We start from the raw sequence: 25404 nt of genomic DNA on the forward strand, positions 1-25404 counted from the left end.
AACAGAAATAGCAGGAATAAACCTCGAACCATCTAAAACTGTGGGTGCTCTGAACCCCGGCCCTTGGCAGGAGTTTGGAGGAGGGGCGCTGTCAGCACCCATTCCATGTGCCCCTCTGAGACCCAAAGCTGCTGCGGGTGAGTCGGGGCACAATGGTTGTATTTACAGTGCCTCATAATTAAATCTTTCTTCATGATTTGTGTTTTGATTGCTCAGCTAGTCCTGTGGTAACTTTCTTCCCTTGCTGGGTGGAAGCAGCTGCTTAAATTCATAAACAGCGTCGCGTTTTATTTTCTTTGTATTTTTTTTACTACATTTTCTAAGGATTTTTTTTTGCTCTACTTAAATACTACGGGTTATTTTCCTGTCCTTAGAAGATTTATTATCCTTTTTTCATTTTCTACACTGAGTATGTTTTTGACACATCTTTAGTTATTAGGATAGAAGCCTGACACTTTAGCAAACAGGAAATGTTTGCCTGCATTATGTTTTCATATTATAAATGGCTCTTGTTCTTCACCGTGCAAACAGGCTCCTTGAATAATTTTACGGTGCACTGTTGAGAACCGCAGTAAGCCATTTGCCAGTAAATCAGCATTTCTTACAGCAAATTCTGTGCTTTGTCAGCCATTACATCTAGGGAATAAAATCTAATACCAACAACAACAGCAAAAATCAAAACATGGAGCAGTTCTGGCTGATCTCCCTGAAAAATTTATAGTGTTTTGAGTACAAGAACCAAACATCTGGGATTTTTTGGGCAGTGTCCAGTGCTAAAGCTTGGAGAGGTACAACAGGACATGCAAAAAAATCAGCCTTTTTGCTGCATTTCTGGTGTTTGCAATAGAATTTACCAAATAGCTTTATCTTCAGTTCTTGACTTTTGGGGAAGGTTCAGCTCCTGAAAGCAGCAGCGAAGGGAAGTTTCATGCTTATTTTTAGGTTGTGGTGGAATTCCAGTATTGTTAACCCTGTGTTGATTGTTCATCGAGGACCTCTGCACTCATACTGTGAATGGCTTGGGAGGGGATGGTGTTGAGGCCACAAACTCAGCTCTTATTACAAAGTGCTGAGCTCTGTGTGTAACCAGACTTCTGGTGAGCATTGTGGATGGAAAGGCCTCCAGCAGGGGGGATGATGACTATGTGCACGTGTTGCTGGGCTGTGTAAACTCCAAACACTGGAAGTTCTCTCCATGGCAGCTGTTGGATGCCAAAACGTTATTGTTCTGCTTAAAGGCTCTGCGTTAAGGGGTGGCTTCCTTTGGATGCTCTGTGCCTCCTGACACAGAGATACTTGCCTGATCTGACAAACTGGAGCTAGATGGCCAGATTTGAGCACTACCGCAGTGCGAGGAATGAGCAAGCTATTCAATTCTAAGCTTTGGTTTGTTTCTACTGCAAAATCCATTACTAAAAAAAACCCCAACCCTAAAGCAACCATTGCAAGATGGAGTGCATTAGCTTACCAAATAGAGTTGGAAATGTTGACAAATATATTTGCGGAGTCTTCATATGATTGCTCCTTTGCTCTATTTGCAGGGCTTCTATATTGCAGTCTCACCTAATCCAAAGCACAGCGTGACTTCTTCTTAGGACTGGTCCCTTCTATCATATCTCTCCCTCCTCTTAAATCCCTTCAATCAGCTTTCCGTAAAATAGAAAATAGGTTTTATTACTTATTAAAAGTTTTATAATGGAGGCCTGGCTTATCTTCCCTACCTTCTGTCACTGACAAACTCGGATCAACAACCGCCAGATTTCTGTCCAAAAATGTAGATTGAAGCATTGTGGACTTGGTGCTTTCAGTAACTTTGCTCTCCCTTGACAATCCTAGGAGAAGCTTCAAAAACCCCACAGCACACAAACAAGCAGTGGGAAGAATCACAAGTTTAGAAGTTCTACATCACTATGGCAACTCAAAAATACTAGTGGTGTATGCGGTTTTAATTTTTTTTTATTAGCTAGGTAAGTCCATTTTAACTGCAGAATTTGGCAATACTACTTCACGGTGTAATAGTTGCTGTGTGACACTTCTGTGGTTGCATTGTGGATTTATCAGATCGCAGTGTTGACATACACTGGTAGACAGAAGTCATTTGAAATGCTCGAGAAGAATTAACTGGAGGATCAGGTACTATAGATGTGCTACGAGGGCCCTGGGCCAGGACCACCAGCTCCAAACTCTCCTGCAGATATGACATCACAGCCCACCTGGGCCGAGCTCTGCTCGTTCACTGGTGATTTCTCTGTACCTTTCACTGACCAATGGAGTTGTTAAGTCTGGGTTCCGTACAGGTTTCTGTCTATGTACTTATCTTGAGTATGAATGCCAGCCCGTGCACATTTTCACTCTGCTGGTAATTTGCCCTTCTACATCGCAGATGAAGTCACGCAAGTTGTAATCTCTCCAAACCACTGTAACTCATGAGCTTCCCGTCTGATACAACCTGCACGGCTCTTTTCAGCCAAGGATGAAATAACGTGTGTCCCATTAAAGCTAGTTGGCCTGCAGCATCTGTAGCTCCTTTGCAGCCGTTCAGTTCCCTCACGCTTCTGTAGCGCCTGTTTTTCCACTTGGTATCCACCCATCAGGCATGGAGCCTTCCAGCCTCATTTCATTTTTTATGAACTTCAGCGTGTTCCGTGCCACAAAGCGAGTGTTAGGAATGGAACAGCATGAGGTCTGCTCCCTCTCCGGATAAAAAAAAACCCTTTAATGGTGCAAAAAGGTCAAACATGTGCTACGTGAACTTGTTAAACACATTTATTGAGTTCTTGAGAGTAACCAAACACAGTGAATGACCATTATAAACAAGAAAAAAAGGCATTCGCTTTTACTTGGTCAGCTGCTTTATCTGTAAAGAAAAAAATATCCCTTTCCACCACTGATTTACAGGATTCAAATTTGTTTGTCCCAATAATGGAGTCAGCAGGGAAAACACCAATTTTAAACCGAGATGTGTTTCTGCTTCTGAACCCAGCTCCTGTTAATGATGGATCATAAAATGAAGTCAAAGTTATACCAGCTTTAGGTGCGTTCCCGATTGCTGTTAATTCACTTAAACTGGCTGCAAACAAATAAACTAATTAAAAAAAAGGGGGGAAAAAAAGGAAAAAAAAAAAAAAAGCAAAGCACAAAAAATGCAGCCACAGGTAGTAGAGGCTTATTATTTCAGAAAGGAAAAAAGAAATCAAAGCAACTTTACTAAATTAATTTGTTAAACACATTTATTGAGTTGTTAATAGTAACCAACACAACGTATGACCTGTTGTAAAACAAGAAACAGAAAATGGGTCGGTTCTGATTTGGCAAATCCTACTACAGATATGTGACAAGGAGGGAAATATTTCAATTTCCTTTATATTCTGCAGTGATCTATTTACAATACTTCTCTCTCAAAGTCTGTCCCTTTTATAATTAAATGAACAGAAAGATCATAACCCAGAAATAAGTTTCCTCTACAGTCGTCTCGTTCTGTCTTGTCAGTATCCATTAATGATAGTGAGATAATGAGAGCTTTCCAAGGATTACCTGGCACACAGAACACAACTCCACTTTGATGCTGTACCGAGCCACCTTTTGTCTTTCTTTTTTTAAATTTTTTTAATTTTTTTTTTTTTTTTTTAGTTTGAGGGACGGGGGAAAGAGGAAGAATTTCATATGTACAAAGGCTGAAAAGTCTTTTTCTGTGAAGCTAGATTAGTTCAGGAAAACTGTATCAAAATTGTAATCACATTTACTGTAATATTGTCTTTTTACTTTGCTTTTTTTAATTACCACTGATCATATGAATGAATTTTTAGTTGAGTTTCCACCATGGCAGCTCTCTCCCGACAACAGGTTTGCACATGCTGCCGTGAACCCAAAGAGAGTGAGGTTGGGTGCATTCTAGATAATATCAATTCACAGCAGTAGCATTCCACTGAGGTGATGGGTTCCGCCTGCTCCGTTTCACTTACTTGAGGAGCCATTCATTTACTGAAAGAGAAACAAAACGAAACCAATTATGCTTTAATAAACTCCAAATATGAAACTGGGTGGGTTTAAAACTGTATGAGACACTTAAACTTCCTTGAAAAAGCCAGGAGGCTCAGTTTCCTTCTTTTCACAGAAAGGAATTAAACCTGACCGACTGTTTCTTTGAAATATTTCAACTCGGTCAGCAGCCTTGTGCTGAAAACGTGCTTTCTTTTCCACCCTTCAATAGTACTTTTTTGTAACAGTAATATGATTGGTCAGAAGGCACCTGGATGGCATTATTGCAGGTCTAACTGCATGTACGTGGGCTAAAAGATGGATAAACCCCACTACAGCTCAGCTGTGAGCCCCCCGCTGTGGCAGCGCAGGACTCTCCCTGCAGGATTCTGGGTTGGTTCATTTGTTTAATATCCATTGTGCAACACAGACCTTTCCAATTCAGGAAATTAATTCGCCTGTGACGGTGAAGCACCTCCAAAGTGAAAGTTATTCTTTAGTTTGAGATCAGCTGTCATCAAGACTTGTTCATCCCCTGTTTTCTTTCCAAGGTGGGTAAAAATGCAGTTTGTAAGGTGAGAAGTCTTTAAAATGAGGCTAGAAAACTGAAGGCCTCTCCTGTCTGCTTTTAAATAAATATTAGATGTCTCAGGCTGGTTTTTGTTACGCTTTTCCTGCATGTTTCTGGTCAAGTTTCCTCATCCTTTTCAAATATTAATGTTTGACTCGCACCGTTAGTCCCCCAGACCTGGAGTTTCATCTCTTTTTATTTGTCTGCTTTGCTACGTGCTTGGGTTTCTCAAAGAAAAGAGCTCAGTGAAAGCATAGAAAGGATTATTCTGGAGGTAGAACGTACCTCTATACTGTAGTTTCTGTGCTCTATTGTTTGGACAATCTTTTCCCTGTAAACTAAAGTTGATATTAGTTCGGATACATCGATTGTTGAGAGGCTGGACTGGTCTGAAATTGTCGCTCATGCTCAGAAATATCTGTGATGGCTGATTCTGGCTTAGCAGTCGTAAAGAATGCATCTATACAAAAGAGAAAACAAAGCGGTTTAGTACTGGTCTTTCCTGTAAGTAAACAACACACAATGCTATTAAATAACCTACTTAATAAAGGAGAGTTAAACAGAATTTTAGTGATTTGCAGTTAGAGGTGGGTTGAGAGAGTTAATTTGAGGTAAAACCGTTCCTTCTGGGTACTCTGTTTCTGTGGACCTGTTTTAAAAAGGAATAACTAGTTTAGTGTGAAGTAAATGAAAATGGTATGAGGTGTCCTTGGCTGTTCAGGAAACAAATGGAATTTGGAGTAAGGGATGGCAGCAGCTGGGGCAGCGAAAATGACCTTGATGAATGAGAAGAGCTAATTTCCTAAGTTTTGTAGCTATTAGAGTAGCTTCCAGTTGAGAAGATGCAGTTTTGGATGATGGTACTCGAGAACAAGGTAAGGCCAGTCAGGATGGAGAGGATAAGTCATGCTGCTGACTGATGTAAAGGAATTAATCGTGTTAGAAAGTGAAATTTTTGTCTTCATTGACAGGTCTGCTTTGATATTGTCTGTGCGGTGCCTATAGTGTTCTTATAGCAGACTCAGAGAGACTTCTGAGATGGTTTTAAGGATCAGCAGAGAGGGAATTAGTGAATCATTTGGGGTTTTCAGTGCAGCCTGCAGTGGTTGGATGCAAACCACAAGCAGACAGCAATGGTTCTTATGATGACTACGCAACAGTGCTGAAAGCATCTTAATTGGTTCAAGTCAACCAAAACCTGTCAAAGTTTGTATAGGAAACTAGAGAGGGAAAAAAGCCGCAGTTTGGAAATTGGAAACTCTCAAAATATTTTGGTTTTAAAAGATAGAAAATATTTCCCATATCAGTATAGAATTTTAAGAGGTTTGGGTATGGCACTTAATGCTTAAATGGGGAAATCCGGGAGCTGGGTTTTAGATACTGAAAACCTTTCAGAGCTTCCAGGGAAAACTGGAGCATTACCTTTTCAAAATGAGTCCACAATGCAATTAGTAACTATTCCATGAAATCAATTTGCAGCACTAATAATGGAGGATGTAACTAATCAGTGAAGCATGACGAGGAGTACGTATCATGAGATTACAGCCCATAGATTCTAGCACAGACTCCAGAAATATTCTAATCCTTGCTTTGTGCATTAATGTTGTAACTAAAGACGTTTGGGTCCCCTGCTTGAGGAGTTCACAATGTACAGGACGTTTGCCTGCCTTCAGCTGCGTTCTTTGCCCAAATCCCCCATTGAGAAAAGAAACAAAGTGCTTCCTCTGCATTACACAAAATGGGAATATCACAAAGATAAATCATCCCTCAGGCTTTTTAAAGTCAACTTATTTACAATGTTAATACGATTTAAATACCAAAGTAACGTTTAGGGTTGTTTTATCATTCCTTGTCTCATTTCTCAGGCCAGACAGCTGCGTGCTTGGGACAGGCAGATGGTGGTTCAAGTATTCCTTGGGGATTCTAGCACGCAAGAGAATAGGTTTTAGTTAAACTTGTAGCCCCACAGGCAGCTTGCTGCTGGAAGCTCTGGGGAAGACTGCAATTGGTGTTGAATTTGTTGACCTTGGATTGATTGTAAACGAGGCATACAGAAATGTCGTCTTTCTGACACTTCCACTGCTGTGTTTCCTCAACAGCAGAATTCTGATTATGAAATTAATTGCATTTTCTTTTGCATAATTTATCCTGCTTCTTCCTAACAGAGCCTTCAATTTGTCAATCTGATTTTTCTGAAGAGCTTTGCAATGCCTATACTATCGTCTTATTCTGATATTTTTAAACAAGGCCCATATATTGGATCTCAGTCACATTCATGTCCTATCAATGGGTATTTAAATGACCCAAAGTCTCACTCAATTTATCGGTTTCATTCTGAGCTAACAATGGCCTCTCTTATGCTTAATAACCTCAGTTATTTTTGTACAGCGTTGCTAGTCTTGTTTTAGGACCCCCATCTATCTTTTCACAGAATCAGAGAATAATTTAGTGAAAGACTGCTGGAAACCATCTGGTTCAAACCCTTACCAAAAGTAGGGCCCACCTTAAAGTACACGTGTGTATATAGGTACCTTGGGGGCTCTAAATAGTTAGTATTTTTCTTTTAGAAAAAAAACTCTCCAATGCTTTTTCAGACTGTACAAATTGCAGGCAGAGATCCCTGCAGCAAAAGGTTGAATCTAATTTTCTATATAAAGGTATAATAATGTTTAAAAGATTATTTTGTTATCTATACTAGGTCGAGTAATTTTTAAAATGATTTTTACCTGCATCCTTGTTATGTAGACAGGTTTGTTCATGATTATCCAGCTTGCTGTTTCATAGCAGGGTGGAATTGTCATCGACCCATCATACGTAATGAAACTAGATGTTTCTGGATAGAGTTCCTCAATATTAAGCCCCTGTAGTAAGTACGCATCATCTGGAGGATAAAGAAGGAAAACTAATGGATAAAACAGTTGTTGAGATAAAACAATAACTGCACAGAATAATTCCACCTTCTTATGTGCAATCTTTATTCCAGAACATCATCAGTTGGACTGAAATGTGCAGTGTAATGAGCATACGTTTCTCAATGCTCCAGCAGTTTGGCCAAGAACAAGTAATGTGAATTCTCTACTTTCGCTTGGGTTGAGTTCCACTCTGAGGTGCCCGTGCACACCTTCTGTGAGTCTAGCACAAGGATTCGCAGTGAAACTCTTAATCTCATTCAAGGACTCGAGCAAAAACCTTCTTGAAGTTGCAGTTATTGATTTAGATGTACTGGGCTTTGGTGAATGCCGACGTCCCATATTTTGGGGCGATTAACAATTTTTGCTTGATAAAGCCTTGTGAAGGCCAAGAGTGCTAAAATGTAATTGCCCTTCTGCCACAGGAGGAAGTTAAGGTTAATGCATGATAATAAAGCAGCTCAACGAAGCCTGCTGGCCTTTCATGTGCGCGGTGGGGGTGGATGCAGCGTCAGCTCGCTCAGAATGCTAAAACTGCGGTGGAAAAGGATGCGGAAAGCAGCTTGCTAGGGTGCCTGCTTTGATTCTAAGTCTCCCTGGGAATTAATGAGATATCCCTCCGCAAAGGAACTCACTGTGGACGTGGACCAAAATACGATGAGAGATGGTTATAGCTTTTAAAATTCATCACATTTCCTCAGCCTTTCCTACACCGTGTGTGGTATTTCCCTTGTGTAATCCTGGCCCTACAGTACTTTTGGCAGCGCTATCGGAACCTGAGCTTGGATTTTCCTCCTAATCTTTGGCTGTAGGAGCTCCTTAATAGGGAATAGTCAGGAATATCCCCACTTGTGATACGCTGCTGCTGGTGTGTGGCTCGGAGAAAGCCGGGCTGGTGGCGAGCTGTAACGTTGAGCAATGTCTCTGCGTGCTTTTACTTGTGCGCAGAGTGTTCAATAAGGTTTGTTTACAGACTGAGTGCTAAACTGCGGGCAAGGAAAGCTGCAATTTCAGGTGTGTTTTCCAAGAGGAACTGGCATTGATTTTAATGGAAGGCAAGGAAGATGTTGCAAATAAAAGAGAAAATAGTGCTTAGGCTAAAGAAAAATGTTGAATGCATCTTTCAAGTCAATGTCAATAATTTAGACATTTCTGTCTAAATGCTTTTCATATGCCATTCACTGCAAGTTTAAGCAGTTTTTGGTTTTGTGGATTAGGATTTTTCCTTTTCTTTTTTTTTTTCCCAAAAGCTGATGAACAGTTCGTTGGCCATTGGGAAAAGATTGTAAGTGGATCCAAGGAAAGAAATACGAACAACCAAGGAAGTGATAAGAGCTAAAGAAGAAAAGAATAATTTAATGTGGATTAAACTGCTATAGCTGCAGGACAAAACTTAGATCAGCAAAATGCTTGTCTCATGCTGTCTAACGTTAGAAAAAGGACTGCAGATACTGTCTTGGACAACGGGAAATCCAAGAATGCAGGCAGGGCAAGTGTGACCTTTTTTATTCTGACATAGTGCTGATAACATGCTACGGGCTTCTGGGGTAGCAATATTAGTGGCAACAGCAGCAGTTCAAGCCTCAAGGTGAGAATGGAATGTTTATACCATGTTGACCAGGGCCCTACTGTTGTTTCATATTTAAATGTGTTTGTTATTTTACAAAATATAACGTCCTCACCCTTTGAGCCGGGTAACTGCCATGCTGGATAGCTGGAAGAGAGGGGCAAGTGCTGTTAGTGTCTTGCCGGTGGCTGACTGTCACCTCTCCCGACACCCTCAGCCTTCCCTGGCCTGTGGCTGGGGCTGCAGATTCTTTCTAAACCCCAGATCTTCCAGACAAGTGCAGAGAGGTTGCTACGGTATTAGAGTCAAGATGCTGTTGGATTTTAACAGCTAGAGATGACTGAATACACCTGTGTCCTATTAATTAGAAAAATTATTTGTAATGCCATGGTAATTCTGCTAGAATCACATGAGAAGAGAATGAACACATTTTTTCAAGCCACTGCCTGTTTGCAATGAGTCATCACCCATTTTTCTCTTTCCCACAAGAACATCCTGCTCATTATTTATGAGCCACGGCGAGCGGTATGTTCACTCCAAACGGCACCGAGTCAGTCAGAATAGGTAGCTGCAACCTCTGAGGACCAAATCTGCTTTGTCACACCCATATTGACGTTGGTTGGGCTCAAATGATTGAAACAAGGTAGAAAATGCCCTGAAATGCAATTGTTTACTATGTTTACTAGGACATAGACAGCTAACAAAAGGTTAATACAGATAAGGGATATTGTTTATGTATATATATCTTCTGTGTGTGCCACATTTGAGTTGAGTAGTAAGAATAGTGCACAAATGATTAACAATAGGATTGCTTATCAAATTGAAGACACAGAAACAGACTGACTGCTGGCGTCGGTGCAGTAATCGTGGGGGTCTGGGAGTTACCTCCCATTGCTTTAATAGAAAATGTAATTCATTATGTAAATATAGGCTTATAACTTTTTTTCTGTGCATTTAGCGTCTAATAATTCTCAGAACATCGTAACGCCCCGAGGAGGGTGGAATATGTCACGTTCCGAGTGGGAGCAGCACGGGGAGCCTGGCCCTCCCACTCACTCAGGCAAATCCAATGTACGCCAGTGCTCTCAAGGTTGTGAGAGATGCTCTCCTCAGCCTCCCTAAGCTTCGGATCAGCTGCTTGGGTTAGCTTGTTTCATACTGAGAACCTACAGAGTGTGTGGCCACCTCCCTCACCAGCACCCAGTGGTGGAATGGCTCCAGCCCTGGTTCGACGCCTTCGTTTTCACAGCAGATTCTATGTATGTTCTCTTTAAAACAGTGTATTTGTAGGGAAGATATTATTAATGGAATAAATGAAGGGCTGTTTGATTTTGAAGCTTGTATCGTGATAATCCAAGCAGGGAAAGGGCAGCTCTCTCTAGACTGGATTTACAGGGAATGGAGAGATCCTCAGTTTCTTACCCTGCAACAGAATTTCTCCATTTTCGAGCCCTCGCAGGACACTTAGACCCAGGCTGACAGAGATGCATTTGGAATCATAGAGGTTAGTCCCTCGGGGCCTCATTTGAGACTGCTGAGCTTTTACTGCTTGTGACAAGAGCTGCAGGAGCTCAGTCCTTCAGAGAAGGCACCGAGACAGGAACCTTGAGGAATTAATGGGCTGTTTCCAGAAATCTGAATCTTCAGCTTTTTCAGGATAATATCTTAAAATTTGACTACTTCATTGACTTGTGCATTAGCTATAAAATCACTAAAGGTTGAATTTGAGGAAATTCAGGATTTTACAGCTCTCCTGCCTCGCTTGAACGTGTGGCGGTAGTTTGGTGGAGAATGACAAGCCCAAATTTTCGTATGGAATTTTGGGACTCTAAAATGTCACTTCTTTCCAATGTTATGCAAACACTGGGTGAAAACTCATGTAGCATAACTGTTCTGACAGAAAGCTAACTTATCCCCTTGAATGTTGTACTTAAACACAAATTTTCAAGTGAGTTTTCTTTAGAGATATTCATACAGCTTCTGACTAAAGCCTGTTTGAGAGCACACTTGTTTCAATGAGTTCACGGTAGATTCTTCGGGCTGTGATAACAGAATAAAACAAGCATTTAAAATCTGCTTAAAAATTCCTTGGGGTCCACTTTACTTCACTGCAGCCGTTTATATCTAAGAGTAGTAATTCCCCTTTTAATGCCTTTTGCCTATGGAAATTTCATGTGGCACCACAGATAGCTCTTAATTCTGCTGCGGTTCTTTAAAAAAGTACTTTAGTCATGTTACTGACTGTCCTGACTTGGAATCTGTGCTCCACTTATCATTCACTCCACGCTCCTGTTGAGCACACCGGGACTGGATGCTTTGCCAGCAGCCCTGCTCAGTATCGACTGCAGGAGCAGAACCCGAAAGCACGGGCTAAAAAACTCCAGCTGCTGAAGGCAGAATAGAAACCCTTGCAATGTAAGAGGTAAAATTAGTTTTCAGCAATGATGCTATAATCCATCACACAAGACAACTGCAAAATTACTTTCAATAACACTTTCACGTTCCCAATTTACACTAAAAAATTCCCAGTCAATACTTGTTACTACAGTAAGTAACCCAAAGCCCTGCAGAATATTATGTGCATTGTATCTACCACGGATTTCGTTTAACAGATAAAGTTGTTAGTGATAACGGTGCTTAAAAATTCCAACAGTTCTGCTAATCATTGATTTTGCAGCCTGTGTTATCTGTTCATCTTCATGCGAAATTTCATTTACTAAACTCAAATTAGGTGTGATCGGAATTGCATTTTCCCTCTAAAGAGGCAAAACAACCCATGGAAGGTTATAAGACGCTGTCGGCTCCAGAGAGGAGTGGTGCCCACTTGTAAGAGCACTGTACAAAATGGAATATTTCATATTGGGAGGGCGTGCTTGCTGCTGAGGGGGGCAACGGTCACAGGTTTGCTCATGCAGCAAAGCAAAGATGCTGCCAGTACCCTCCTGCTCTGTGGAGCTCTATGTCCCTAATTGTGGCCTCTGCTCTGCGCCACAACTTGGTGTCCAATCTTTGCTCTGCTGGCCAGCCCTTGTAGCGTGTGGGGCCGGGGAGAGGAAAAGGCTGTGACACTCATGTAAATGCATGAGATGCAGCTGCTGTGATGGGAAAAGTGAGGCAGGAGTCTGGTCTCCAGGCAGAAGCCAGGAATACATAATTTGAGAGTGAAAGAGGCTGAAATAATATATACAGCCTTAAGGATAACTTGCCATCTCCAGGGTGTGGCAGCAGCACTGGTCTGCATGATGTTCTTGGGGAACAGTAGGGCTGTGTTTACAAAGAGTGAAGGCAGGTAGTTAAAAACTGAGCTGATCTCCTGCTTCTTCCATGCAGAGAAGACAACATTTCATACTTGATAGAACAATCTGGAAGAAGTGTTCTGAGGGGAACTCTCTGTCGCCTTCTTTTCTTACAAGTATCGTGGAGGATAGAGTTTTGTCATAATAGAGATTTCTTATTTGGACCAAAGATGTACAAGATTTGTTAACTGTAAGGTAACGTTATAGAAACACCAATGGGAAGAAAGGGGTGTGTTAGAGTACAGGGAATCATCCACGTCAGAATGGGGCTGGATTGGCTCTGTTCACATTCTGCATTGCACGGAAAGACTCAATCTCTTGTTCTGTAGTGCTCTCTTGTTCTGGAATTAGTGGGTAAACCTCTGTACTTTCACTTTCCATTGGCATCAAATCTACACTTTCTTTTTACAATCCTGGCTTTGCAGAGAGGGGGAGAAGGTGGACTTCATGGAAAGAAATCTGACAGTGCGCTTTGGCAAAGTGTATAGAAATCTCTCCAAACCTTCCTATCATAAACCTGAAGTTCAGCGACTTCCGTTAAAAGTTGAACAGACATTTGAGATATTTGGAGTGTCTGGTGTGAAGTTTTCCAAGTAACACTACATAGTTGTAGAGTACATTACATTTAATTTACAGAGAGAGAAAGGGAGGTAAATCCCAGTAGAACTGTGAACGAAATCCTGGGGTCCTGGCAAGCAGTCTCATTCCAGTTATCATGAATAACTGTGTATCATGAATTGCTGTGTACTTTCTGAAAGTTAATTCTAGTATCGTTTAACTTATTTTATTAACTTAATGGCTGATTGGAGTGCAAGTGAATATTTGACAAAGGGAATAAGGTTTTCAGAAGCAGTTTAATTTGTTCCATTGAGATATAGGTATTTTTCATGACTTTCTCTAAATGAGCCTAATTTTTACTGACATTGAAGCTCTGGTTTTCCCCAAGTTCAATATCCTAAAATGTAATTATAGAGCATTATCAGCTGAAGGCTTTCCAAACATGAACGCAACAAATATGCACGCTATGTTAATGACCTCTTTGTGTATCTATTAAATGCAGCAACAGTTGAATAGAAATGTCATAACTTTTCTGTACAAAAAGAAAGCATCAGTGAATACAAGTCTACAGTTAACGATGCAGCGTCTTGACATAACTTGATTTGATATAATCCAGGCTGCTTCGCATGTTACTGATATTGCTTAACCCTTGGCAGTTTCTCCTGAGTACTCTCTGTGAATACAGTGTATTTGTTAAGTACAATTTAATTAATTTAGTGCTTGTTCAAACATAAAATACACTTTGAAGTTCAAAATTCATTAGATGAACTGATGACCTTACCAGGTTTTTCAGGTTTCCAAGTTCACTGTGCAGAGCTGCTGGCAATGCAAACTTGGTAGTTTTTGCCCTCTTGCTTCATCGCTTATACATTCTTTGGTACTAAACATGTTATTTGATACTAAAAGCATACAGCTGGTAGCCACAGTAAATTAAAAGGAACTTACTTTTATACGTTATTCTCGTTATGGTGTCTCTGTTAAGCATACGATTTAGAAATGGATTTGATGATTCGGATACCTACAGAAGAGAAAACGTACAATGTCAAGACCTTCACATACACATCCTAGAAATGCAGTTGTTCCGGGTTCTCTCATTTCTGCCACTTCTCCAAATAGTTTCTGCCTGTTTTTCACTGTTGAGGAAAAGAGTGTTGGGAAGAGGAAATAGTGACTTAGATATGTTTCTAGCAAAAGGTGTTAGAAAGTTAGTATCTAAAAATAAGTAAATTAAAAAATAGGCATAGGAGAATAGGATGAATAGGAATTGATGCCTGAATACAAGTGTGAGCACAGGTTTCTCCTCCAACAGCTTTTTTACACTGATGAAATGCAGATAGAGAATTGCAGAATATGAGCAACTGTTTTGGGGAAAATGGGTTCTTCATATAAAAGGAGAGGAGAGGTTTCTCTAACATAATTAGGGAGGTTTGGTTAAATGATTAAGTCTTGAGTTCAATCCTAGATCACTGTTACTTATAGATCTAACCAAGCATCTTGAATGCAACAGGATGGACACTAAAATATGACAAAATACTCACATCTTTCTTACTCTGTGACACAGAAAATATTAAGAGTTATACTTCTACTTGATACTTTAAGATGTTTTAAATAACACTGTGGGAAGAACTTATTTTGCTGACTTCGAAACATCAGCACGTCCCCAAAGAGCAAAGATGCCCTCTTTCCCAGGGCCTCAACCTACTGGGGAAGATTTCCTCTGAAGTGAATGAATACCATTTCATGAAGAAATACCAGATCTGCAAAATCTTAACTTTTGTCACAGCCATCAAAGTGTTGTGAGTGATGTTTGTGAGATAAGGATTTATTTTTTTTTTCTCCTCCCTTATCCCTTTTCATTTTCCTCACATTACACTGCAAATGCTTTGCGGCAGAGATCGTGTGCTCAGTTCCTAGGACGATGCTGTCTCTGGATCTCAGATTGGAGCCTTTAGGCATTGCCATAGTATAATGACGAGTCTAATTTCTACATTTACAGCTCATGGGAAAAGAATTCCACTGTCTATATATTAGATATTGATATCGATATTACTAAATACTTACTTTCATAAATATGGAAACTACCACCAATCCGTTAGGACTCTTTGCAGCTTCTGTGACATTTGTGTACAGCTCGTGGTTATAGTGGATTAGTTGAACCTAGAAAACAGGGAAGGGAAAGACCGCGATTAAATGGTGGCAAATCATACCGTAGGCTGTTTGCAAATACTCTCCGTACACCCATTGGTTTGTGTTAGGATCCCATCTATGCTCAGGATATTCTATACCAGTGCAATTTTTCAGAGCCTTGCAGCATGCATGATTTTAATAATTTCAGTCACCATCTGGCTCCAACTGGCAGAGCACCAGCGTGTTTTCTTCTAAATTGCCAGTGAGTGAATTTACCCACATCAAGCCATCAATCGCACTGCAGGGGTTGACATCATTTCCCTGTTGCAAAAGCACTTGCCATGGGCATCAAGTAATCTGTACTTTTCAGCCTCAAGCCAAACACAGAGGAGTCAGGGGCTGAAATATTTGAAGAAACATATGGGATAAGGGTTTGGAACTGTGTAAACCAGGACTCGCGCAATTCAAAACATCAATATTCATTGACCGCAGATTTTACAAACTCGGTTACAAAAGCTCCTGCAGTTTGGCACTTACTGTATTATTGTTAACCAGGTTCTCCTCAGCCCCTACAGCTTTCCTTCTGCTTTTTAGATTTATGTTCTGCTGGGACTTTTAAGTTATAAAGGCACCATTCCCCTCTCTCCCTGCATATGTAAATGTCTTACCCAGAGCAATGGTATTGGTCTGGGACCACGGATGCTGTTATCATTTATAGCGCAATTTGTAGCCTTGCTTTTTTTAAAGAGAAAACCAACTTTGATGAACTGGGAGGCAGTTGAGTCCTAAGAATCTGAAAGGCTGGTTAGCTTTATTTAGCCTACAGATACCTTTTTTTCAGTTTTCTGATGTCAATTAAAACAGCAACAGTTCTGGCATTTTCCAAATTGCAGCAGCCTAATGTTTGTATTTAAAAATGAGGTTCATCTTCTGCATGCTGGCATAAATCTAAAGGCTGTCCACTGAAATGTCTGCACTCGCATACTGTGAACAAGACCAGTATTAACATCATCTATGTCTGGTACTCAAAGTTAGACCATAAAAATGGCTGGAGACTAATATTGCCAGCACAGACACTTCATTATAGGCATGTTCCATGTTTATAATCGGGGAAAACCCAACCACTCCAAAACCCATGGAAATGGGGTTGAGTGCCTTTGCCTTTTGGATGAATGCATGTCTGGTGCTTCAGTAGCGAAACACAATTGTGAGGATTTCTCCACAAGAACCATCTCCCTGTATGACCTGCAGCGCACAGCCCAGTTGCAAAGACAGCGCCTTGCTTTGCCATCCAACTGCGTGTGTCACCACCACGTGCACCAGTAGTGATAACAGCATCCCGGTTATGTCACCTCCACCACCGTTACCTCAGCCTATGATAAGTAGAGAAACAAATGATGGATCCAGACTCCAGGAGTGTTCAGACAGTTCTGTTTCCTACACACTGACCCAACTGCAGAATGTATTCTTCTTGTAAATAAAATAGTCAGGAAAACTCATAAGATCTGATCCAAATATTAAAATCCACCAAACATTGTTGTCTGACCACCCCCAAATCCCTTAGTGATGGATTTTAGTGCCTGGACATTGATGTAATAAGGGGTAGTGGAAATTCTGAAAGGAAAGAGAATTAGTACGATTAGGAGATCTTTGGCATGCAGCTCTACTATTTACACCCAGTAGTTCACAGACCCCAAAAAGAAGGTAAGGGTCAAAATTACTGCTTCAAGGTGTTAATTTCAGTTACTTCTGTTCTGTCTGGATTGGGAACTGTTGGCTGACCTTTACAATTCACACAGTAGGCGTTTTTTTTAGGGCAAGCAAACAAACCAGACTGAAACAGAAAAGTAAAAATGTCAGAGTACCCAATGAACTCATCTACTTAATTCTGACAGCTAAGAAGGAGGATGGATGTAGTCTGTTTTCTAAAGGTCTTGTAACGAGAGTATTTGCTCTACAGCACACAGAGGTTATAGGCTCATTAGTCATCTCTTTGTGGTAATTCCGAACTCTGATAATACAGTGGGTTTGGGGACTGTGCACTCACTGGAATTTTTAGGCTCCGTAATATTTTTTTCTTTTTATGTACAACTCTTCACTCTGGCAGCCAAGCTAACTTGTTAATTGTCAAAGAAATAAGTGATGAAATCCGCTTTAGACTAGAATTCCTTCTGTACGAGTCCCAGAATAGAAATGCATTAGATTAATTTAGTTAATCTAACAACCCAGAATGCCTGGTACAGGACTGGATAATTCACTCGGCAGTCCACAGGTATTTGTGGGAGTGAGTTAACTGACTTGAACTGATGAGAAATTAGAATACTTGTTTCTTCTGCTGATCTGTAAACGGTTTCTCCACCCTGTATTGTGCTCTTTACAACAAAAGTACTCATCTAAGAACTTTAGCATTCTTTATCAGGTCTTTCTAGCAGTTTTCCTTTCACGTTTCCTATTCCTGCAGGTTTGTGCCTCTGCTCCCTTCTGCCTCTCCTTATCACATTTTGGTTCAGTAATTAAATGTTTTGGAGAGCGTACTTGAGAACTCTTGCTTCACTACAGTTTGAAAAGCTCCCCGTGCCTTCCTGTGCATTCTTGTTACTCAGAGACCCCAGTACTGAATGAAGACAGACTTTTTTCTCCCGAAACCTGTCGCTTTCTCTGCGTTAGAGTTGTGTCCAAACTAATTTTAAAACCGTTTCCATGGTATCCTGGGTTAAATTTGTGTTTTTCCTGTTTTAAAAAAAAACATTGACCATGTAGGGATACATGCTTTTCAAAGTTTCTCATGTGGAACAGGCTAATTGAGAAAGGTACAAATGAATAAACCTGTCTTAGCTATAGATTATTACATGCAGGATAAGATATATAATTCTCTGTTAGATTCCTTCTTTTAAGAATAATTTCTTTAAAGTTGCTTGAAATACATGTTATTTCAAAGTCTCTGTTAAATAATCACTAGAGTCTTCCATGCAGGGGAAGCCACACACAACTGAAACTGCGCATACGTGAAAATCTCACTTTTTCAAATGATTGCATTGGATTAAAAATGAAGCTCCACCAATGCAAGCTTGCAGTGCCGAAAATCCTCTTTGGTTCTGGTTTGAGTTTCAGGGCTCAAACACAACACAAAATCTTGTTATAAGCTATTGATTTTCTTTGGAAGATTCTCCCTTTAAGATTAATTTGCCACACGGCAACTCCTAGGTCTTTGTTTTCCTCCAGCAACAGAAATTCTATTTTTCAGAGAGAAGGAAGAGAATTAAGATTAATTACTCTCATTCTAGCTGATGAAAATCCAGAATGTGTCCTTGTTCCATCACCCAAGAATGTGCATTGGACCAGGAGCAGACACAGCACATTTTAGACACCCGAGGTTGCCTGAGTTGGGAATGTTGGCAGGAGCTGAGGATGGTAATAAACTGGGTAATCTACGGAACAGACTCTCCTCAGCCTGGTAGGCTGTGTCTTTGGGGCAAAATAATGCAGATAGGCTGCTCTTGTGGCTCGTGTTCTGGCCACCGTGGGGAAGCATCGACTTCCCTTTCCCAACACATGTCCATGTGTGTTTATAATGTCAATAACCTGCCCTTTGCCTGCATTTTGATGAAGTTCAGCCCTCTACTTGTAGCTCTCCTATTGTTCACAACAGCTTCCCTCTTTCCTCTGCAGCGTTTTGCTGTTTTTCTTAATCCTTCACCCAGGTGAGCTCTGCGTCTCTGGGCAGAGACAGCTGCAGGATATTTTCTTTGTGGCATTTGGCCAAGGTTCTTTGGCTTAGTCAAAGGAGGGGGTTTGCTGTATTGCTGCTTGTGGGTGCCAAGAATTCCAGGGCCTCTTTTAAGCTGTTTTTTACCAATTATTTAACTGAAAGACCATCTCTGAATTACAGAGCTCTGATCTAGCGTGGGTGCATGACCCTTTTTTAAATCATAGAATGGTTTGCATTGGAAGGGACCTTAAAGACCATCCATTCCCATGGGTGGGCAGGGACACTGTGAGATGTTCTGCTGCAGAGAGACATGGACAAACACGACATTTAGGGAACTGAGAGCATCACAAAACTTTACAAACAAGTGTTTTCGTAGTCCTTTCAGGAGTAATGGAATACCCTTTATTCTCACTTGGAAGTGTTGTAATTGAGCGCATAAACATTTTGATTTATAAATGACAAGGGATCTAAACCACAAAGTGAATGACAGCAGGGAACACCTGATTTGTAACTCTAATATTTGTACTACGCTGTGCTACCTGATAAACTGTTGGGATACCTGATTGAGAGCAAGCAAAAAGCATGTTTCCAGCACAGCAGGGAACAAGAACAAATGAAATTGCTCCAGAAGACAAGTTAAATGTTTGTTTTGATTCAGAGTCCTTGTAAAAAGGGGCTAAGATCTCATTAAGGGGGGGGGGGGGGAAGACATTTTAGTTTATACAAAGTTTAATAAAAACAGCAAAAGAACTGTAATTTCTGCATGGCAGGTGGCCAGGGAGGAAAATAGTTTTAATGAGTTAAAACCTATTAATAACAGTTGATATTCCAGTGTTAAAACGTAGTTGCTCTTACAGGTCTTGTAAAACCCTTTGGAAAGAGCAGTGATGCCAGATTACCTGGCAGTAGATTTTGGTATTAATTTTGGGGATCTGAACAGGTATAAGATCTGAGGTGCTCGGTGTGATAGAAATGATGTTTCTCTTACTGCTTTTGACAGTTATTTCATTATTTAAATGAAATGTCTACAAAATCCTGGTTTAATAGAAAAGCTTGTCATCCACATTTATAGGAATATGCCAGCAATTGTATCCTAGATAAATAAAAAAAGATTATAAGTAATTTTTTTTCTTAGAATAAGGCCAAGAATGCACGGAAGCAACGCGGTTCTCTTCTGCTTCTGAGCAGACAGCTGTATAATAGTGTCTGCAGAGAAATGCAATAATGCGTCACACGGCCAAGTGGAAATGCAGTCAGGGGTTAACTGGACTCAGCTGTGAAACCTACTTTACTGGGAATAATGATACACTAGGAAGGAGTGAAGGAGCGCTATCTGCAGATGGTGTCTAACACTTGCTTAGATCACTCGGTAGCAAGGCTTGCCTGCAATACAAATGGTGCTCAACTGCAAGCTTTAGCTAGGGTTCCTTGGGAAGGAGTTAAACACTGTGTGTTATTTTCAGTGTACAGAATGACTCTGAAAATAATAAAAATACAGCAGCAACATCTTTTAAGCACCCACAGGGTTATGGTAAAAAATACAACTTAGTAGCAGAGGAGGTCAGGTTGGCTGTGCGTGTCTCAGAATATGGTAAGAGGGCTTTTCACCTTTGTGCTTAGACCAAGAACCCAGGTAAATGATAGGCTGAAGCAATAAATGAGAAAAGTGATGGATTCCTGCCATCTCAAAGCTGCTGAAACTGTTACAAGTGTCACAGGCATTTGCACTCTCTTCCAGACAGTAGGAAAAACCCAAACTGAGCCCCAGAGATTCGTAGATGTGGCTACGATGCTGGGTGACTGCAGGAGACTTTTCGACAGGGCAGCCCCTGCTGAAGCCTCGCTCTGCTGATGGCTCTAAACAGGGGATATTTTTGGCTGACCTGCCAGTCAACCGCTCTTGTCAGTCACTGTTAGCAGATGAGCAAGAGCTGGGTAAACACAAATAAACAACATTGTTCTGCAATTCAGGATCAAAATGAAGTCTCAGACTCAAATGTTTAATGTTGATTATGTCTTGGCTGATGCAAAATTTCATTGCAAGCTGTAATTCGGCACCAACCCAATCCATCATCTACAAACGTTACATCTTAAGAGAGAATAGGAGTGATGTAGGAAAAAAAAGGCTATTAGATGAGCTTGTCATCAATTCTGGATCTGTGCAGGGTTTTCTGACAAAATACTACATTTAAATTGTTTTCTCATTTTAAATACAACAGATGCTCAGACACCATGAGGATGAATTCAGTTCAGTGCTCCATTTGGGAGATTCAGTTACATAATGGTGCTCTGAATTTCTGAGAGAATTCCTTATTTCTTTAGCGCCTCGTCCAGAAACAGCAAATAAAAAATGTGATGAAGTAGCGATTGATGCTATTTTTGTTGTTCACTCTGTTACCCTGAGACACTGAGTCAAAATGACACACGTGTGAGGTCACTGAATGGTACAAGAGATGCATGAACAGTTCAAGCCTTCTCTAATAACATGTGATGCCATGACAGCTCTCGGTCTACCTTGCCAAGTACCATCCGCAGCTACGTTTCTGTTCAAAGGGTGGGCGTGATGGGTAAGAGCAGAGCGAGAAATATCACAGACGGATGAATCCAAGAGTGAGCAGAAAAGTTAATGGAGTTTGGGCTGATGAATGAGGTGATGGATTGTGAGAGGTAGAGCTGAGGCTCTGCAGCAGCCGGCTTTTGACTTAGCTCACGACAGCTCCTTTAGTAGTGTTGCTGAGCACAACTGAGGAGGGCAGCAGAACAGTAGATGGTGCTGGGCACTCTCCCAACCCTGACAGCTGCCACTTTCTCCTCCGAAATCACCCATGGGAGGACACCCACGGGTCCAGCTTTCCCCGCGTGGTTTGGGAGCTGGATGCTCACAGCGTGACTGGGATGCCAGGCTGTGGTAAACACTATGGTAAGCTTTGAGTTCATGCCAACCTCATAAAACCCCACAAATATTTATGACTGTTGGTGCACAGTAACCGGAATGTCACTCTTTGTTAGATGTGCAAGAAAAGATCATTTCATACAAGCAGTGGCTCCAGTGGGTTTTGTCTTATTTTTCCTCCCATGAAATCACTGTTCACAGCTCTGGCTGTAGTTTCTCCAGGCACAACAGTCCTAATGTTGTGCCTGCCACCTCTGCCTTTACTCAATGTCTTTGTTCTGCACATTATCCTGTGGTGTGGCTCTTGCACAGCAAAAGAGAACCTTTCTCTTAGAGCACGAATGAAATGGAGCTGAAAATTACAGCAGATAAAACCCAGCTCTTTGAACTGTAATGGTACGAACTCTTCAACCAGAGCAGGCACCTAATTGAAGATAACGTTGACTCTCTCTATTCCTTTATCACCTCATCAAGCTCACATCATTAAGCATTTATTTTATTTCATTATACTGCAGTAAACAGTTTGTTGTCGTGGTAAGATATGCTGGTTTCTGTTGTCTGTAGGCAAAGTTGCATCATAGTTTAAACGCAGACTGTGCTGCCTTTGGATTTTGAGTTACAGAGTGACAGTGTAATTATCCCTGCTAAAACATCTAATTATTTGTCAATGATGCGAAAACCTGAGAACCTGAATGTGAGAAATTATAATATGAATGCAGGTATTATGTTTTTCATTGACAGTTTAACAATATCAGTTTGCCAGGCTGGTAGGAGGAAAGGACCCCATAGGAAATTCTGACAATGAGAAGTGCATATCGCTAAAACGATATCTTATTAAAATCAGAAACCAATCCTTTATTAGTGTAGTAGGTATGCAACGTGTGTGTTTACCTTTATAGTTCATGTAAACGTATATGATTGAGTTTTACTGCATAACAAATTATGTGCTATTATTACTTTGTCTTTGCAAAGTCCATTACCGCAGGTATAGGGGGAGTCACATAGGGAAAAGGTAAAGGAAAAAGATAGTTCTTCATAGTTTTTAACAAAATGTCATTGAACCATGAGTCCAGTTTACAGTCAGGATTCTGTCTCCAGCCTCCCCTGATCTCCTCAAGAAAAGAAGCTCCTGAATTGTATTAAAAAGTGCTGCAAACAGCAAGAAGAGGTTTTTTCTGGGAGAAAGGTTTTAATAATTAAAATTAGTCAATACTGAAGTGCAGGAGATTATTTGATCTTATTCAGAAACTGACACTTTCCAGAAGGGGAAAAAAAAAAAAAAATTGCTCTAGTAAATCACTTTGTGCAGAACTGGGAGTCGAGGAGAAGAAATTTGTGAGAGAAGAAAAGAGGGCAACTCACCAGGGAAATAGGTTTGCTCAAAATAATTGTGAGTTTGAACATCAAGGTTGAGATTTTTAGGACATTTCCAGAAAAAAAAAATGTGTAATACTCTCAGGATGAGACGCAGGAATGCATTTGTTAGTACTTCAGGGCATTACAGCTCTCAAACCCATTATATAAAGGTGCTGCTGGCTCTTGCGCTCCAGTCCAAATTTCAATTTGCCTACTTTTGCCCCTGTAATTTCGACTAAACTCAGCTGCTTTATCAAGTCAGTCTATATTTCTGTGCAGAACTAAAGATGCCCACATTCATTTAGTAGACTTAAATTTTGCTCCAATCGCCCCTGTCAGCTTCGGTTACTGCCAGCAGATGAACAGATGAAATAAAACACAGTAGTGGCTCGATGTGCCCAGCACGGATGGGATTCCTTTGGAGCCAGGCTCCGTATCAGACTTGCCTGTGTCACCTAACTCCGTGATGTTTTCCTTGCTCACGTTCAGACCTACATATTCCCCTGCTTTTATGAACACTAAACCTCTCCCCTGCTCTTCTCTGTCCTTTTCTTCCTGTCACTTAAAATCTGCCATTCTTCTAATGTTAGCACCGCAATCCAGCTGCGCCGTTCCTCGCTGTGCATTTCCTAGAGAAGCAAAATGGTCCTTTCATATACCCTGGCTCCCTTTTGCAGCGGTGTTCTTAGGTTTGCGACTGCGTGTCTGAAACCCGACTGCTGCCTTTTCACGGGGCCACCGCGCTGCGAAAGGGCAGCACTGCCGCTCTGCTGTCTGCATCGCCCAAACCCATCAAAGACGGGGGCAACCAGCACCTGGGGTTCTGTCAGTGCCTCAGACACTTGGTTCTTTCTGGTTCCTTCACTGTCAATAAGAAATGGGGAGAAGGGTAAAACCACTAGCAGCAATAAAAGCAAAAAGACTTCAGCAACTCCACAATACCATGTACCTAAAGGAGCTGTTTGCATCACCTCAGAGGAGGAGGAAAAGGAAAACTTTCCATTAATCAAAACACCAAAGACCAATTCTTAAGCAACAAAGGAAAGCATTTTCACCCAGACAACTACAAGTAGTGGATCATTCCTTCAGAGCAGCTCAGCATTTGGTTGCTGTTGGTTTTATCTTATCTATCTATATCTATGTAGAGTTTGCAGCTCACGCTGGGCTGACTGCTCGAGAAAAGTTGACCCAAAAACTTGAAAGCCGATGCACTGCACTTCATATTACAAAGGCTGTGCTGTTCTTCCTCTCAGTGGTTTCGCTGCCTGCAGCTGGAGGAGCTCACGCAGCCATGCATGGCTTTTGATTTTTTACACACAGCGCCATGGCTCCAGATTAGATTTCCAATACGAATTAAAGATACAAGGGAAGTCTATTGCTGTTTTGCTATCGATACCATAGAGCAGTTGGTTTTGTACAAGCTCGTAAGGCTCCACTTTCCCCACAGACGATGGTGTGAGTAATGTATACAAATGGAATGTGTATATATTGAGGATAAACTGCTTTATTTGCTTCATTAGCAGCAATCGGACAAACGTTTATTCAGTTACAGATCTACTGATTAGAATCAATCAGCATCTCAAAGTTTGAGACTGTCAAAATAATTAAATGGTTCAATAAATCTCAAACTATACATCTAAAGAAAATTACTATACATTTAGAGATATTTTTAAGGATATTTACCATATCAGCATTCCACGAACTTTGAGGATGCATGTAGTAAATTATTTTCAGTGCTTCACTGACTTTTAATGTTGTCATTGCTTACAGTCCTTCTGCAATTCAGAAGGAAGTGTTTTGAGATTTACTTAGCTTGGCATATTTATCACTCTACACACTTCTTTACTCGCTATTGTTCTTTCTGCTTCTTGCCATAATTTGATTAAAAGTTTGGAACTTTAAAAAGTAGCTGGTAAGAGACAGGTTCAGGTACGGATGAGAAAAGACTTTCTGGGTGGCAGAGTATTGTGCATACATGATGTGAAGTTCACGACTGTCCTTTCATACAGTTGGACGCTGTAGTTGGCAGAGCGTAGTCTGTATTGGGGCGATTAACTTCTGCTGCAGCACTCCCAGTGACAAGACCTGCCTCGTTAAGATGTCCACCTACCACTAGGAATGAATTGGGAGGCCAAAATTTCTAGGGCTTTGAAACCACCATGAAATCTTGTGTTCTGGTCTTCACCGCACCACGGTCTGTTGTCATGACGGCGGTTGAGTCAGCCTGGCTCAGCCTACCCGTTTGTAAAATCGGCAAAATAATTACACTGCAAGGTAATTGATAGTTAATGAGGAATGTGTTAATGACCGTAAAGCATTTGACAAAAAGCATTACAAGGGCTATCATTAATGTCTGTTGTGAGCAGCTATCAGCAGTTCTCGGTATCCAAGGGGACCACGATGTGACCGCTTCCAAACACTGGACACGTCTGAAACAGGT

The 25404-nt window shown here is 41.0% G+C and overlaps 1 protein-coding gene across 1 annotated transcript in view; it reads right to left on the minus strand.

Annotated features, from left to right (window-relative positions):
• Nucleotides 1–2814: 2814 nt before the first annotated feature.
• CA10 (carbonic anhydrase 10) overlaps nucleotides 2815–25404 on the minus strand; it is a 162674-nt gene continuing 140084 nt past the window's right edge. Inside the window, exons 5-9 of the mRNA XM_009563928.2 lie at nucleotides 14941–15036; nucleotides 13825–13897; nucleotides 7276–7430; nucleotides 4835–5009; nucleotides 2815–3981 (exon numbers count right to left, since the gene is read on the minus strand). Of these exons, the coding sequence (XP_009562223.1) occupies nucleotides 3959–3981; nucleotides 4835–5009; nucleotides 7276–7430; nucleotides 13825–13897; nucleotides 14941–15036 (522 nt within the window). The 3' untranslated portion in view covers nucleotides 2815–3958. The remainder of the gene's footprint in view (nucleotides 3982–4834; nucleotides 5010–7275; nucleotides 7431–13824; nucleotides 13898–14940; nucleotides 15037–25404) is intronic.

The sequence above is a fragment of the Cuculus canorus genome, chromosome 18 (genome assembly GCF_017976375.1).
Source record: "Cuculus canorus isolate bCucCan1 chromosome 18, bCucCan1.pri, whole genome shotgun sequence".
Classification (NCBI taxonomy): Eukaryota; Metazoa; Chordata; class Aves; order Cuculiformes; family Cuculidae; genus Cuculus; species Cuculus canorus.